Below are 15447 nucleotides of genomic sequence, written 5' to 3' on the forward strand. Positions count from 1 at the left end.
ACACCAATTAGTGAGGAAGCTAATGATGATGATCATGAAACTTCAGATCAAGTTACTACCGAACCTCGTAGGTCAACCAGAGTACGTTCCGCACCAGAGTGGTACGGTAATCCTGTTCTGGAAGTCATGTTACTAGACCATGACGAACCTACGAACTATGAGGAAGCGGTAATGAGCCCAGATTCCGCGAAATGGCTTGAGGCCATGAAATCTGAGATGGGATCCATGTATGAGAACAAAGTATGGACTTTGGTTGACTTGCCCGATGATCGGCAAGCCATAGAGAATAAATGGATCTTCAAGAAGAAGACTGACGCTGATGGTAATGTTACTGTCTACAAAGCTCGACTTGTTGCGAAAGGTTTTCGACATGTTCAAGGAGTTGACTACGATGAGACCTTCTCACCCGTAGCGATGCTTAAGTCTGTCCGAATCATGTTAGAAATTGCCGCATTTTATGATTATGATATCTGGCAAATGGACGTCAAAACTGCATTCCTTAATGGTTTTCTAAAAGAAGAGTTATATATGATGTAACCACAAGGTTTTGTCGATCCTAAAGGTGCTAACAAAGTGTGCAAGCTCCAGCGATCCATTTATGGACTGGTGCAAGCATCTCGGAGTTGGAATATACGCTTTGATAGTGTGATCAAAGCATATGGTTTTATACAGACTTTCGGAGAAGCCTGTATTTACAAGAAAGTGAGTGGGAGCTCTGTAGCATTTCTAATATTATATGTGGATGACATATTGTTGATTGGAAATGATATATAATTTCTGGATAGCATAAAAGGATACTTGAATAAGAATTTTTCAATGAAAGACCTCGGTGAAGCTGCTTATATATTGGGCATCAATATCTATATAGATCAAGATGCCTAATTGGACTTTCACAAAGCACATACCTTGATAAAGTTTTGAAGAAGTTCAAAATGGATCAGTCAAAGAAAGGGTTCTTGCCTGTGTTACAAGGTGTGAAGTTGAGTCAGACTCAATGCCCGACCACTGCAGAAGATAGAGAGAAAATGAAGTCATTCCCTATGCCTCAGCCATAGGTTCTATCATGTATGCAATGCTGTGTACCAGACCTGATGTGTGCCTTGCTATAAGTTTAGCAGGGAGGTACCAACGTAATCCAGGAGTGGATCACTGGACAACGGTCAAGAACATCCTGGAATACCTGAAAAGGACTAAGGATATGTTTCTCGTTTATGGGGGTGACAAAGAGCTCGTCGTAAATGGTTACGTCGATGCTAGCTTTGACACCGATCCAGATGACTCTAAGTCACAAACCGGATACGTATTTATATTGAATGGTGGAGCTGTCAGTTGGTGCAGTTCCAAGCAAAGCGTCGTGGTGGGATCTACGTGTGAAGCGGAGTACATAGCTACTTCGGAAGTAGCAAATGAAGTTGCCTGGATGAAGGAGTTCATATCTGATCTAGGTGTAATACCTAGTGCATCGGGTCCAATGAAAATCTTTTGTGACAATACTGGAGCAATTGCCTTGGCGAAGGAATCTAGATTTCACAAGAGAACCAAACACATAAAGAGACGCTTCAACTCCATCCGTGATCAAGTCAAGGAGGGAGACATAGAGATTTGCAAAATACATAAGGATCTGAATGTTGCAGGCCCGTTGACTAAGCCTCTTCCACGAGCAAAACGTGATCGGCACCAAGACTCCATGGGTGTTAGAATCATTACAATGTAATCTAGATTATTGACTCTAGTGCAAATGGGAGACTGAAGGAAATATGCTCTAGAGGCAATAATAAAGTTGTTATTTATATTTCCTTATATCATGATAAATTTTTATTATTCATGCTAGAATTGTATTAACCGGAAACTTGATACATGCGTGAATACATAGACAAAACATAGTGTCCCTAGTATGCCTCTACTAGACTAGCTCGTTAATCAAAGATGGTTAAGTTTCCTTACCATAGACATGTGTTGTCATTTGATGAATGGGATCACATCATTAGGAGAATGATGTGATGGACAAGACCCACCCGTTAGCTTAGCATAATGATCGTTAAGTTTTATTGATATTGCTTTCTTCATGACTTATACATATTCCTTTGACTGTGAGATTATGCAACTCCCGAATACTGGAGGAGCACCTTGTGTGCTATCAAACGTCACAACGTAACTGGATGATTATAAAGATGCTCTGCAGGTGTCTCCGGAGGTGTTTGTTGGGTTGGCATAGATCAAGATTAGGATTTGTCACTCCGAGTATCGGAGAGGTCTCTGGGCCATCTCGGTAATACACATGATGATAAGCCTTGCAAGCAATGTGACTAATGAGTTAGTTGCGGGATGATGTATTACGGACCGAGTAAGAGACTTGCCGGTAACGAGATTGAACTAGGTATGAAGATACCGACGATCGAATCTCGGGCAAGTAACATACCGATGACAAAGGGAATAACGTATGTTGTCATTGCGGTTTGACCGATAAAGATCTTCATAGAATATGTAGGAACCAATATGAGCATCCAAGTTCTGTTGTTGGTTATTGATCGGAGATGTGTCTCGGTCATGTCTACATAGTTCTCGGACCCGTAGGTCCGCACGCTTAACGTTCGATGACGATTTGTATTATGAGTTATGTGTTTTGGTGACCGAAGATTGTTCGGAGTCCCGGATGAGATCACGGACATGACGAGGAGTCTCGAAATGGTCAAGAGGTAAAGATTGATATATTGGACGATAGTATTCGGACACCGGAATGGTTCCGGAGTGTTTCGGGTATTTATAGGAGTACCGGGAGGTTACCGGAACTCCCCAGGGGAAGTAATGGGCAACATGGGCCATAGGGGAGAGGCAAGACAGCCCACAAGGGGGTGGCGCCCCCCCCCCCCCCCCCCCTCCCGTGGGGAGTATGAATTGGACAAGGGGAGGGGCGCGGCCCCCCTTTCCTTCTCCCTCTCCCTCTCCTTCCCCCTTTCCCCCTCCGATAGAAGGAAGGGGGGCCGAATAGGACTAGGGGTCCAAGTGGGTTTCCCCCCACTTGGCGCGCCCCCTAGGTCGGCCTCCTCCCCTCTCCCTCCTTTATATACGGGGGCAGGGGGAACCTCTAAGCACATCAATTGTTACTTAACCGTGTGCGGTGCCCCCCTCCACCGTTTACTCCTCCGGCCATATTGTCGTAGTGCTTAGACGAAGCCCTGCGCGGATCACATCACCATCACCGTCACCGGGCCGTCATGCTGACGAAACTCTCCCTCAACACTTTGCTGGATCAAGAGTTCAAGGGATGTCATCGAGCTGAACGTGTGCTGAACTCGGAGGTGTCGTACATTCGGTACTTGATCGGTTGAATCGCGAAGACGTTCGACTACATCAACCGCGTTAATCTAACGCTTCCGCTTTCGGTCTACGAGGGTACGTGGACACACTCTCCCCCTCTCGTTCCTATGCATCTCCTAGATAGATCTTGCGTGATCGTAGGAATTTTTTTAAAATTGCATGCTACGTTCCCCAACAGCATTGTGCCTCCACACCACTCCAACGGAGACGTACTTCCCCCAAAGGGAGGGAACTTCGGTAACACATCCTCGTCTCCACCGGCTCCACTTGTGGTTATCCCTTCCCTTTACTTTGTGCAAGCTATTGTTGTGTTGTATCTCTTGCTTGCACTTGTTGTTGTTGTTGTTGTTGTTTGCATCATATAGGTTGCTCACCTAGTTGCACATCTAGACAATCTATTTGTTGCTAAACCTAATTTGTTAAGAAAAGCTAAAAATTGTTAGTTGCCTATTCACCCCCCCCCCCCTCTAGTCAACCATATCGACCCTTTTCAGTAAGATAAACACCTATGCGTTGAGGAGTTTAGTTTTAAGCGTTCTCATACACTTAGCACCTCACTTAATCATCTTTGTGTTGGAAAGGGCCTAAAGGAACCATCCATACAGTTCCTAGTTAGCAACTAGACGACTCTTATAAAGCACCCCTTCAAGGATTGTTTTTTAACACAAGCACTCATACATACGCGCTTACACTCACCCCTTCAAGGGTTGTATATACTAAAGGATTTGCTACAGTTTTGCTGCATGGTTAGTGTTGTTGGGATTTTATTAAAAAAATGGTTTGATGTGTGGGGAGATGATGGTGTGTGTTTTCTCTTTCTATAATGTGGTATTTTGATGGTCTTTTTTCTGGGGGTATGATTACATGTTATCTGTAAATTAATCCACATGTACACAAGGAAATTTCATGCAGTTGTGATCACATGTAATATATTGGTGCTACAGTCACATGTTGGCATTTTTTGTCACGTGGTGAGAGGGTGCGAGATTGATGTATTTTTATAAGCTGGTTGTTGTGGATTAATTTGAGAAATTATTGAACAATCAAAATCGTGCTCAAATTCAAAAATAAATCCCTCACTTGAATGAGAGAGCTCCTTGAAAAATTGTTAACCAAGTCAAAAATTGGGAACTCAATCCAAAATCATATTAATGTTGAAGTGTCGCATGTTAGCATTTATTTTTGTCAGATGATGAGAGTGTGCGCGGGACTGTTATAATACTTTTATAAGCTGATTGCTGGTTGCTGGTGATTAATTTGAGAAATCATTGACAAGCAAATTTAAAATTAAACACCTCACTTAAATAAGAGACCTCCTTTACAAATTATTCGCCAAGTCAAAATTGGAAACCCAATCCAAAACCAATGTCCTCAATTGAATGAGAGAGGCTTTGTCTTCACCCTTAGGGCATCTCAGCCGTTCGGCCCCCCAAGGCCTTGAAATAGCGCCTCCTGGGGGTTAACCAGCTTTTTCGCCGTGGGGGCGCTCGGGTTCCCAACCGCCGCCCAAGTTGGCACCTAGACGTCGTTTTTCAAATGCAAATTTGTCTCAAATTCGAAGAAAATGACTCGATTTTGGATGAAATTTAGGCGGATTCATTTATATTTCTACAAATATAAAGACATGCATAAAAACTAAAAAAACTACACCGCCACTGCCGCCCCGAGCCTAGTTCATGCCGAGGATCTTGTAGAAGGCGGTGTAGTCGCCGTCTTCGCCGCCGTCATCATCATCGTCGCCGTCGCCGTCATCCTGCATGCCGCCGTCCTTGCTGCAGCCCTGCCCTGGATGGCCGCTGCAGACAGGGTTGGTCGGAGCCGGTGCCTCTTCCTCATCGTTGTCGAGGACGATGACGTCGTCCTCCTCGCGGTCGCGGCGTCGCTCGGCGATCTCCTCCAGAGCGCGTCGTTGGCGCTCCATCTCCTCCCACACATAGTCGTCGCACGCCCATTTCAGGCCGGTTTCGAGGTCTGCGGCCATCTCCACGTGTTCCTGCTTGACGGCCACGGGCTTCGTCGGCTCCTTCTTCGGCCTGACCAGGCGAAGATGGCCGCGGGGAGGAGAAGGTTGGTGGTTGCCCTCGTTTTATGACGAGGTTGCCGCCGCGGCTGCGCCGGCGCTCCGGCGTCTCCTGGGGCTCGGGCTTGACGGGGGCGAGCGGCGTCGTGCCGGAGGACGAGGAGCTCGTGGCCACCATGCGCCTCGTCAGCCACGAGCTCCCGCTCCGGCGCGAGAACGACAGTGTCGGGTACTCCAACAGCGGCTCGTTGCCGCCCTCGATGTGCTCGAGGACGGCGTGGAGCGTGCGCCCGGGGACGCCCCACCACTGACGGCGGTCGTCGGAGTTGTGGCGCCACCTCGCCGCCGGAGCGCCGTTGGTGGAGGCGAGCTGGTCGGTGTGGCGGCGCTGGAAATAAGCCGTCCACAGAGGTACGTTGTCGAGGGAGTACCTCGGCTATTGTCGCGCTTCCTCTGGCAAGGACGCTTGGATCCGCGCGTTCTCGTCGCGGTGTTCCGCTTCGGAGGACGGCAGGGGCATGGGGACGCCTCCGGCGCTGAGCCTTCAAGAGCCCGCCACGTGCATGTCGGGCGGCGCCGGGTAGTTGGCCTCGTGGAGAATGTGCGCCTCCCACTCGTGCAGATGGCGGCGGCCGAAGCCGTTGGTCGCCGCTCCACCATCGGTTGAGCTTAACGGTGAAGGAGAAAGGGCGAGAACAAAAAGAAGGTGGTCGGCGGCGAGAGGGAGATGGTTGTGGCGAGGCGAGTGTGCGGCCAGCAGCGACGAAGGCAGCTTTTATAGCGGCGAGGGGGCGGCAGCAGTGCGGACGTGTGGCAGGAAGGAGCAGGACACGCGGCAGCTCGCCTTCACTGCACCGCCCGTGATCAATGGAAGGCTGACCGGCAGCAGCCTTGGGAGTGATTCGCGCAGGAGCCGAGGCATGAGATGAGGATGACGATGCTAGTCGCTGACCCAGCGGGCCCATGGGGTGGGAATCTGGCGCGGGAAGTTTTGGCGACATTTTTCTTTCCCCTGGCGCCCCCGGTCTGCCCCCAGCGCGCTGGGTTTGGCCTCTGGCCCATTTTTTGGAGGCGGTAAAAAAGAGAGGGGGGGGAGGGCTGTTGGGGGGCGAGTGGAGATGAACCAGTGGAAACTATGTTCGAAAGTTTACAGTGTTAATTTAAATAAACATGTAGAATTTCAGGTTCGAACTTAAATTCACATGTTCGTTTTCTGAATTTGTTTGTTCGTACCAATGTTTTTGAACTTGGAATTTCACATGCTAATAAAACATCACCCTCTTAACATATTGTGCTTCTACGGAGTTTACAGTGTAATTTAGTTTTCACTGGATATTCTCTCGGGTTCATCTATTAACATGGCCAAGCTGCTGCACAGCCTGAGCACAAAGACATGACTGGTGTACCCACTGAGCCTGTGCCAATTCGTCCACCTCTCCATTGCTGGTAGTCCACCTCTCCATTGCACCAGCAATGGTGATTGCATATTACTGACCGTGGCCACAACGGTCAAAATACTCTACCCGCCTCACAACTCGCTGCCATCGTGATTTTGCTTCAGATATTTTTTTTGCTCAATGTTAATTCTGTTTTTCCATAGAAAATTACACCCCCATAAATTTATCAAATTTGCGTCTTCTGATCATTTTTTAGGGTACATTTAGTAAATACTCCCTCTGTAAAGAAATATAAGAGCGTTTAGATCACTAAAGTAGTGATCTAAACACTCTTTTACTTCTTTACGGAGGGAGTACTAGTCCGCACCATAAACTCCAGCCTTAGTTTACGAATGCCAGATTTTGTTTCCACGTTAATGCTAATCAAGCATCGGTCCATCATGCTGGTCTGATTGAACAAAAACTCAAAGCCATCCAGCACTTGAAAGGTGAAGCGTACATCAGGAACATGCTGAATATTTTCTATCAAGTTCCAACCAAGCATCAGCATTCTTTGTGCTCATACTATTTGAATTGTTACCATTACCGCTCTCTAAAAACTAAAATAAAACTCATCCAATATTTGCTTACAGCAACAGAAACACAGGCTTGGCTTTTGTTCTTACCTCAGTAAGTGATACAGGTGCTTTTTAAATAGTGGAACTCCCAAACAGAAAACTCTCATATTCAGAACTTTTTTTTTCTTGCTGGAGGGGATCATCTTGCGTCAATTGCGAACTTCAGCCTTCCATAATCAATATATCTACAGCTACAAGATAGTTTCACACCCGGTGGGAACAGAAAAGGAAAAAATTCTGGCACTTGCTATGAAGAGTAACTTTCAGACCAACTGTTAGAAATGATATTATTTGACTTCTCCAGTAGAACTAGCCCGATGCTGCCTTCAAGCATAGCGCCTGCGCGTTGATGTCTTGATGTGATTGTGTCCACATGAGAGCCTATATTGGTCATAATAATCGAGTGTTATGAGGTAAAGTAAAACAAAACAAAAAACATGAATAATGTCTCGAGTATCATATGTAGGATATCCACGTGATAATCTTGCTGGAACACAAAAGTGGAACATTTGTAGTAGAGCGGTACCATCAGCTTAACAAGACCCCCATCAAGAACTACCTATATTATTGTAAATCACATCACAACTATTAATCATTGTTCAAGTAAAATCTGCCTTCGCTAAATTGGCCTAAGTCTTGCAGGTTTCTTAACATAAGATTAAGATCCATCGGGTACATACTTCACAATGCCCGCTGAGCAGTGTGCAAAGCACCACAAACTTGTCTATTGTTAAGAACAAGATATACAAGTGGCACCAAGCTGAACATGGTACATTTACCAATGTTTTTCTGTGCAATGTAATTTGCTTAAGCATGTTCAGAATTCACAAATAATTGAGCAAAATAATGCATCTCATCACTCATGATACAAACTACCACGGAGAATAGCATTCCTTTCACAAATCTAATAATGAAATGGGTTATCGATAGTGCAATAGTTACAAAGCAGACCTGTCAGATTCCCAATTTCCAACATCTTAAATGGAAAACCTAAATCGATACTCTAATATGTATTCCAGTTCCATGTGATATACTACTAAGGTTTTGCCGGTGGTATTGAGGTAATCATGTAACTGTGATACAAGTGTTGCAGAGAACCAATTTGTCCCAGAATAGATCTCCCTAGTATCTACAATGTTGTCTAGCAACCTATGCGCAAGTACATACGCATGGGGCAAGATAGTGCGACTGCCACAACTAACCTCAGAGCCTCTAGAAGAGGAAAGAGCTTCATCATTTCACATTTTGTTTGACGCCATAAATTTGATTTTTCTCTCGGCAGGTTTGAGAATTTGAAATGAACACATCAAAGTTTCATCAACACTCATCATTGCTCCAGCATTATCAAATTCACCACAATAGTTGGGAGCCGAAAATATGGTGACCAGCTGTCTGTCAGCAAAGAATTCATACCCATCCTCGACAACCTATATCAGATGAAATACGTAAACACCTTAATTTCCAAGAAAGTAATAAACAAGATGATGTATTGGAGATTTAGATTTTAGAGTAGTACCTGGTGGGCACGGCAAATAAGATCAAGATCATGCTTTAGAAGGAACTCCGTAACTTTGTCATGGCCAAATGTGTATGAAACGCCCCTATCATTCATGCCCCACCCTTGGACATCTTTTCCTGGATCAGACCAAAGAAGATCGCATAGTAGACCTGTATCTGGCACATCGGTAGGACGGGGCAAGTTTTTTATCTCATCTAGGTGTCCCAGATCAGGAGAAAGGCCACCATGCATGCATAATATTTTATCATCAATTAGAGCGGCCACAGGGAGACAGTTAAAACAGTCGGTGAAGACCTTCCATAGCCGCACATTGAAGCGACGCTTGCATTCATCATAAAATCCATATATTCTGTTTATTGAAGCACACTCATGGTTGCCTCTCAGAAGAAAAAAGTTCTCAGGGTACTTGATTTTGTATGCAAGGAGGAGGCATATAGTCTCCAGACTCTGTTTGCCTCGATCAACATAATCGCCTAAGAATAGATAGTTGGCTTCCGGGGGAAAACCTCCATACTCAAATAGCCTTAAAAGATCACTGTACTGACCATGGATATCACCTAGAGGCAGATAACAAGGGAGAGCAAAATTAGTTGCTACTATGGTAACTACAGAATTAAGAAGCATACACGAAGTAGAAAGCAATTTGTCAGGCCTTACTATGACAAGCAAAAAAAAACATGTCTCCAAGTACAGTTCTATCAGACAGAGGAATGCCAATAAGAGCCGAGGATAAAAAACAAAAACTCAATCAAAGCAGACAACAGACAGTCTAGTCTACTTTAGCAACTAGTGTTTTGAATGAACAAATGCTTGTTAGGCTGTTGCTGCAAATACTACTCCCTCCGTCCGGAAATACTTGTCCAAGGAATGGATGTATCTAGATGTATTTTAGTTCTAGATACATCCATTTGTACCCATTTTTAGGACAAGTATTTCCGGACGGAGGGATTACCACACAGTTTTGAAAACCTCTAGGAATCATGTGCTTTCGAAAGGCGCATAGGTAGAGGTTAACACATAAAAAGAGCACCAAATAGTTGCTGCTTGCTTCCCAGTTACAAGAAGGTAATCTTGTTCGGAGAGGGGCTTTCACTTGCAAAGAGGTGAGCCGATGACGCTCTGATATACTAAACTAAGGTACATACATGCACGCAAGCTTAAGTTTCTTCTGTGCCACACACGAGTGAATAGTAGTGTTATTAAGCTGGTCACTAAAGGAGCTTGCTAGGATATTACAGGGAACACACATGCACATCACAGGGTTCTGAATTAGTGATTGGGATTTGGTTCTAAATTCTCAGCATAGAGAAAACGAGGGGGCCTGGAATCAAGCCTAGAACCTTGAGGGCATGTTCAAATTTCAACCGAGACAAAGCAAGCGGCATGTTTATGATAAAAATCAGCATCACTAACAAAAAGAGCACTTCAGAAAGACTACTTTGAATGCCTAAATAGACGTGATAAGATTCCATGTCAGCAAATATCTGCCACGATATACATTGTTGTATATTCATCCAACAGAATGTTAGCTACTGCAGCACCCAAGGAATTTTGAATAACAAATGTATGTATAACAACAATTATTACTAACAGCAAATATCATGTTGCCCTTAAGATGATAATTTCAAGAGCTGGTTGCACAAGAAAACTTTGTCAACCCAAATTAACACTAAGTGCCTTTGATGATTGCATCTTTGCTACGGGGCCTCCTCCCGTTCAAACACCTCATCAAATGCTTTCAAGGTTCTAAACATACAGCGAAAAGTTGAGCAGAAAATCAATATGACAATGTCCTAACCCCCACCATCTAACAGAAACAGAAGCACGAAGCACTAAACGAGAGGAGCCTGGTTAATGCCACAAATGATTGTTTTTGCTTATCGCCGCGACGCAGATATGGAGTCGGCAGCACCTGCGGCGCGACCAAACTAGATCTAACTCTGCGAAGGGAGAGTCAAAGCGGGCAGGAGAGGAGTGGGACGCACGGACCGCAGATTTTAATGGGCGCCTCGAGCTCGAGGAGGTTGGGCTGGGTGAGGAAGATGTCGCGGGAGGCGGTGCAGAGCTGGCGGATCTCCGACTCGGAGAGCTGCACCTGCTTGCCGGGGCGCGCCGTCCGCACCTCGAGCAGACGGCGGATGATGTCGTCGAGGAGCGCGGCGTCCATGCCGCCTCCCTGCCCTCCCGCCGCCGGCGCCGCCGCCATCGCCTCCCCCGGGGTGGAGAGAGATCGGTGGAGTTAGGGTTTCGGCGCTTCGGGAGGAGCAGGTGGCCGAGGAGGGGGAGGAGAGAGATTGGGTGGTGGGCCGCCGATGGCTAGATAAACTCGCCCCGTCGGCTAGGTTTTGTTTTGTTTTTGCTTGGTTATAAAACCTCTCTCCTTTTTCTCTATTTATTTATATTTCTAGTTCTATATAACCTGCGCGGACAGAGCTTGTGGATGAATTGTGGCGTTGCGCGGTGGCCTGGTTGGTCTGCAACACCAATGTGCCGGACACGTTGAGACGTACGTGCCCGCTCTCCTACGGACTTTGCTCACGGCAACACATGTGCCATCTATACCTTGCCATCCCTCGGGCCGGGCTTCAGACCGGACGTATCAAAGCCCGACGCAAAAAACCTAGGCCCAAGCCTGGCCCGGCCGTAGGGTCTAAAAATCAGGACCAAGCCAGAGCCGGACCGGTCATTTGACTCAAGATCTAGGCCCGGGCCCGGCCTGTGGGCAAGGTTGGGTCGGGCCGGGCCGGGTTTTTATGGGTCGGGCCGTTCGGGCCGGGCTGCCCATGGCCAGGTATAGTGTCATCGTAACCCTAAAAGAAACATTTGCCATCGCTAACCATGGATCGGACTCACAAGTCACAACCAACCCCTTTTGTTTGTACTCCCTTCGATATATACGGAGCAAAATAAGTGAATCTACATTTTAAATTATGTCTATATGCATCTGTGTGTAGACCCTTATTGAAATCTGTAAAAAGACTTATATTTAAAAACAGAGAAAGTATATTTACAAAAAATATCTCTCCCAGCTCCCCCATCCAAGAAAACAAGTACATCACTCGAAAATACGAGCATTTACAAAGATATAGGAGATTCAATATTATTTTTCACAACTACACGCTCATTACTCCTATAAAAATGCTGGAATACCCGCCTTTTGGGGGCTTCGCCGCGCGAGAGTTCATTCCGCGTCGTCCGTTGCACGAGGGCCTCCCGTGGCTGGCTCCCTGGCAGCCTCCCGTTCTTCTGATCGGCGCGGACGTGCCCGCACTCTGCTGGTTTTCCTCAAGGGTCCATGACGTGTGGGCCACACGCACGATCGGGCCCACCCCCATCTAGTGTTTTCGGTCACACCCATGTGTGCCCTCATGTGCACTGGCGGGAAGCCCTGGTCCGCCTGTCAACATTGCTCGCCTCCCGTCGGGTAGCTTTGCTCCCGCGAGTCGAACCCACGTGCTCCTATGACTAAGCGAAAGTCATAAAGCCGCATAGTCCGATTGCGTTGTTCCCCTCCTACACTGCCGCCTCCGGGCACCGAGACGTCGGCTAAGGGTTACAATACGGAGGACGGAATACCCCTCATAGCATCTACATGGGGGCTGAAGCCAATGACTGGTAACTTTCAGAATAAAAGCGGCCGCACAAGAGTCAAAATCAGCATAAATCTATGCAAGTATGATAAACCATACAAAACACAACCTCATTATAAGCATAAAGGTTCAACCATAGTTTAATACATCACGTCACAAGTGCTCAAGGAGTACATCCTTTGAACACAGTGCCTCTACTGCCCGAGCACCATCCATCACGGCGGAGAAGTATTGCTCCGGGCGCCTATGCTCTTTTCCAGTTGGGGGTGGTCCGGTGGCCATCTCGACGGGTTCTATCTTCGGCCAGTGCACCATGGTCTTCAAGAACGCCATCTGAGCCCCCTCGATGCACACCAATGCTTCACGGCATCAACGCGGGTGGCAGCATCACACGGCTTCGCCACCAGGCCAAAATAACTGCTCGGTATAGGCTCGGAGGGCCATAGCCGGACACAAAGGTCCTTCATGGCTGGATCCGCCATCCGGTGCAGCTCCATCAACTGCTTCATTTGATTAACAAGGAGGGGAGGGTGCTCGAGCGCTTGGAATTGCGCCCCAAACAGCCTCAGCTCGGCGTCACCCTCCCGAGCCGCATAGTGCCTTGACGCATCTCTTGCGCTCCTCGGGAGCTCCGTAAAGGCGCCTGCGGAACGCCAGACCCGGGTAAGCAATGCGAATCTTTGGCCGCCAGACATTTGCTTTACTTGTCGGAGCTCTTCCCGAGCACCTGGCGCCTCCGCCCGCGCCTCCTGGACCTCCGTCTTCATCTTCGCCAGTTCGGCGGCATGATCTTTATTCTTCTGCTCAAGGTCCTCACACTTAGTGATGGCATCCTTGAGCTCTTGTTGCACCTCAGCCACCCTGACCTCATGTTTATCACTGTCATTTTCACTAACGTGAGCTCGGCGGCCGCTTTCTGTTCGGCTGCTTCCGCTTTGGCCTTCCGCGGCTCGGCCTTGAGGCCCTCGACCTCTGCGGCAACAGCTGCAATAATTTCTCGCTTAGGGATAATCCCGAACACTCTACTTAACACGAAACATGCAAAGGAATGTGTTTCAAACAGACTAACCTTGTGCTTCGTCAAACCGTGATACGTCTCCAACGTATCTATAATTTTTGATGGTTCCATGCTATTATATTATCCGTTTTGGATGTTTAATGGGCTTTAATATGCTCATTTATATTACTTTTGGGACTAACCTATTAACCGGAGGCCCAGTGCCAGTTTCTGTTTTTTTGCCTATTTTAGAGTTTTGCAGAAAAGGAATACCAAACGGAGTCCAAACAGAATGAAACCTTCGCGATGATCTTTCTTGGACCGAAAGCAAACTAGAAGAGTTGGAGTTGAAGTCTGGAACGCCACGAGGCGACCACGAGGCAGGAGGGCGCGCCCAGGGGGTAGGCGCGCCCCCACCCTCGTGGGCCCCTCGTAGCTCCACCGACGTACTTCTTCCGCCTATATATACTCTTATACCCTAAAAACATCAGGGGGAGCCACGAAACCACTTTTCCACCGCTGCAACCTTCTGTACCCGTGAGATCCCATCTTGGGGCCTTTTCCGACGATCTGCCGGAGGGGGAATCGATCATGGAGGACTTCTACATCAACACCATAGCCTCTCCGATGAAGCGTGAGTAGTTTACCACAGACCTTCGGGTCCATAGTTATTAGCTAGATGGCTTCTTCTCTCTCTTTGATTCTCAATACAAAGTTCTCCTCGATGTTCTTGGAGATCTATTCGATCTAATACTCTTTTGCGGCGTGTTTGCGGAGATCCGATGAATTATGGATTTATGATCAAGATTATCTATGAATATTATTTGGTTCTTCTCTGAATTCTTATATGCATGATTTGATATCTTTACAAGTCTCTTCGAATTATCGGTTTAGTTTGGCCTACTAGATTGATCTTTCTTGCAATGGGAGAAGTGCTTAGCTTTGGGTTCAATCTTGCGGTGTCCTTTCCTAGTGACAGTAGGGGCAGCAAGGCACGTATTGTATTGTTGCCATCGAGGATAAAAAGATGGGGTTTATATCATATTGCTTGAGTTTATCCCTCTACATCATGTCATCTTGCTTAATGCGTTACTCTGTTCTTATGAACTTAATACTCTAGATGCATGCTGGATAGCGGTCGATGTGTGGAGTAATAGTAGTAGATGCAGAATCGTTTCGGTCTACTTGACACGGACGTGATGCCTATATTCATGATCATGCCTAGATATTCTCATAACCATGCGCTTTTCTATCAATTGCTCGGCAGTAATTTGTTCACCCACCGTAATACATGCTATCTTGAGAGAAGCCACTAGTGAAACCTATGGCCCCCGGTTCTCTTTCTTATTATATTGCATCTCTTTTATTTACATCACATCTCGTTTACTATTTTGCAATCTTTACTTTCCAATCTATACAACAAAAATACCAAAAATATTTACTTTACTATCTTTATTAGATCTCACTTTTGCGAGTGACCGTGAAGGGATTGACAACCCATTTATCGCGTTGGTTGCAAGGTTCTTGATTGTTTGTGCAGGTACTAGGTGACTTGTGTGTTGTCTCCTACTGGATTGATACCTTGGTTCTCAAAAACTGAGGGAAATACTTACGCTACTTTGCTGCATCACCCTTTCCTCTTCAAGGGAAAACCAACGCATGCTCAAGAGGTAGCAAGAAGGATTTCTGGGGCCGTTGCCGGGGAGATCTACGCCCAAGTCAAAGACATACCAAGTACCCATCATAAACTCTTCTCCCTCGCATTACATTATTTGCCATTCGCCTCTCGTTTTCCTCTCCCCCACTTCTAAAATGATTTTTGAAAACCTTCGCCTTTTCTTCGCCCCTCTCCCGTTCGATCTTGTGTTACCATGTGCCTTCTTTTTACTTGCATCTTCGCTTGCTAAAAGTTTATGGATCCTCATCCACTTGCTAATCTTTTTAAGAGATCCAATTATGATGAACCAATTGCTAGTGAGTTGAGTGCAC

General features: G+C 46.6%; 1 protein-coding gene across 1 annotated transcript; it reads right to left on the minus strand.

Annotated features, from left to right (window-relative positions):
* Positions 1 to 7335: 7335 nt before the first annotated feature.
* LOC123097940 (serine/threonine-protein phosphatase PP1) lies at positions 7336 to 11191 on the minus strand. The gene is made up of 4 exons (XM_044519787.1): positions 10861 to 11191; positions 8869 to 9428; positions 8555 to 8779; positions 7336 to 7733 (listed from the first exon to the last, which is right to left on the minus strand). Exons 1-3 carry the CDS (start codon positions 11075 to 11077, stop codon positions 8591 to 8593), a joined length of 966 nt encoding a protein of 321 aa, XP_044375722.1. The 5' UTR covers positions 11078 to 11191; the 3' UTR covers positions 7336 to 7733; positions 8555 to 8590.
* Between the last annotated feature and the right edge of the window lie 4256 nt (positions 11192 to 15447).

This window comes from Triticum aestivum, chromosome 4D (assembly GCF_018294505.1).
Source record: "Triticum aestivum cultivar Chinese Spring chromosome 4D, IWGSC CS RefSeq v2.1, whole genome shotgun sequence".
Classification (NCBI taxonomy): domain Eukaryota; kingdom Viridiplantae; phylum Streptophyta; class Magnoliopsida; order Poales; family Poaceae; genus Triticum; species Triticum aestivum.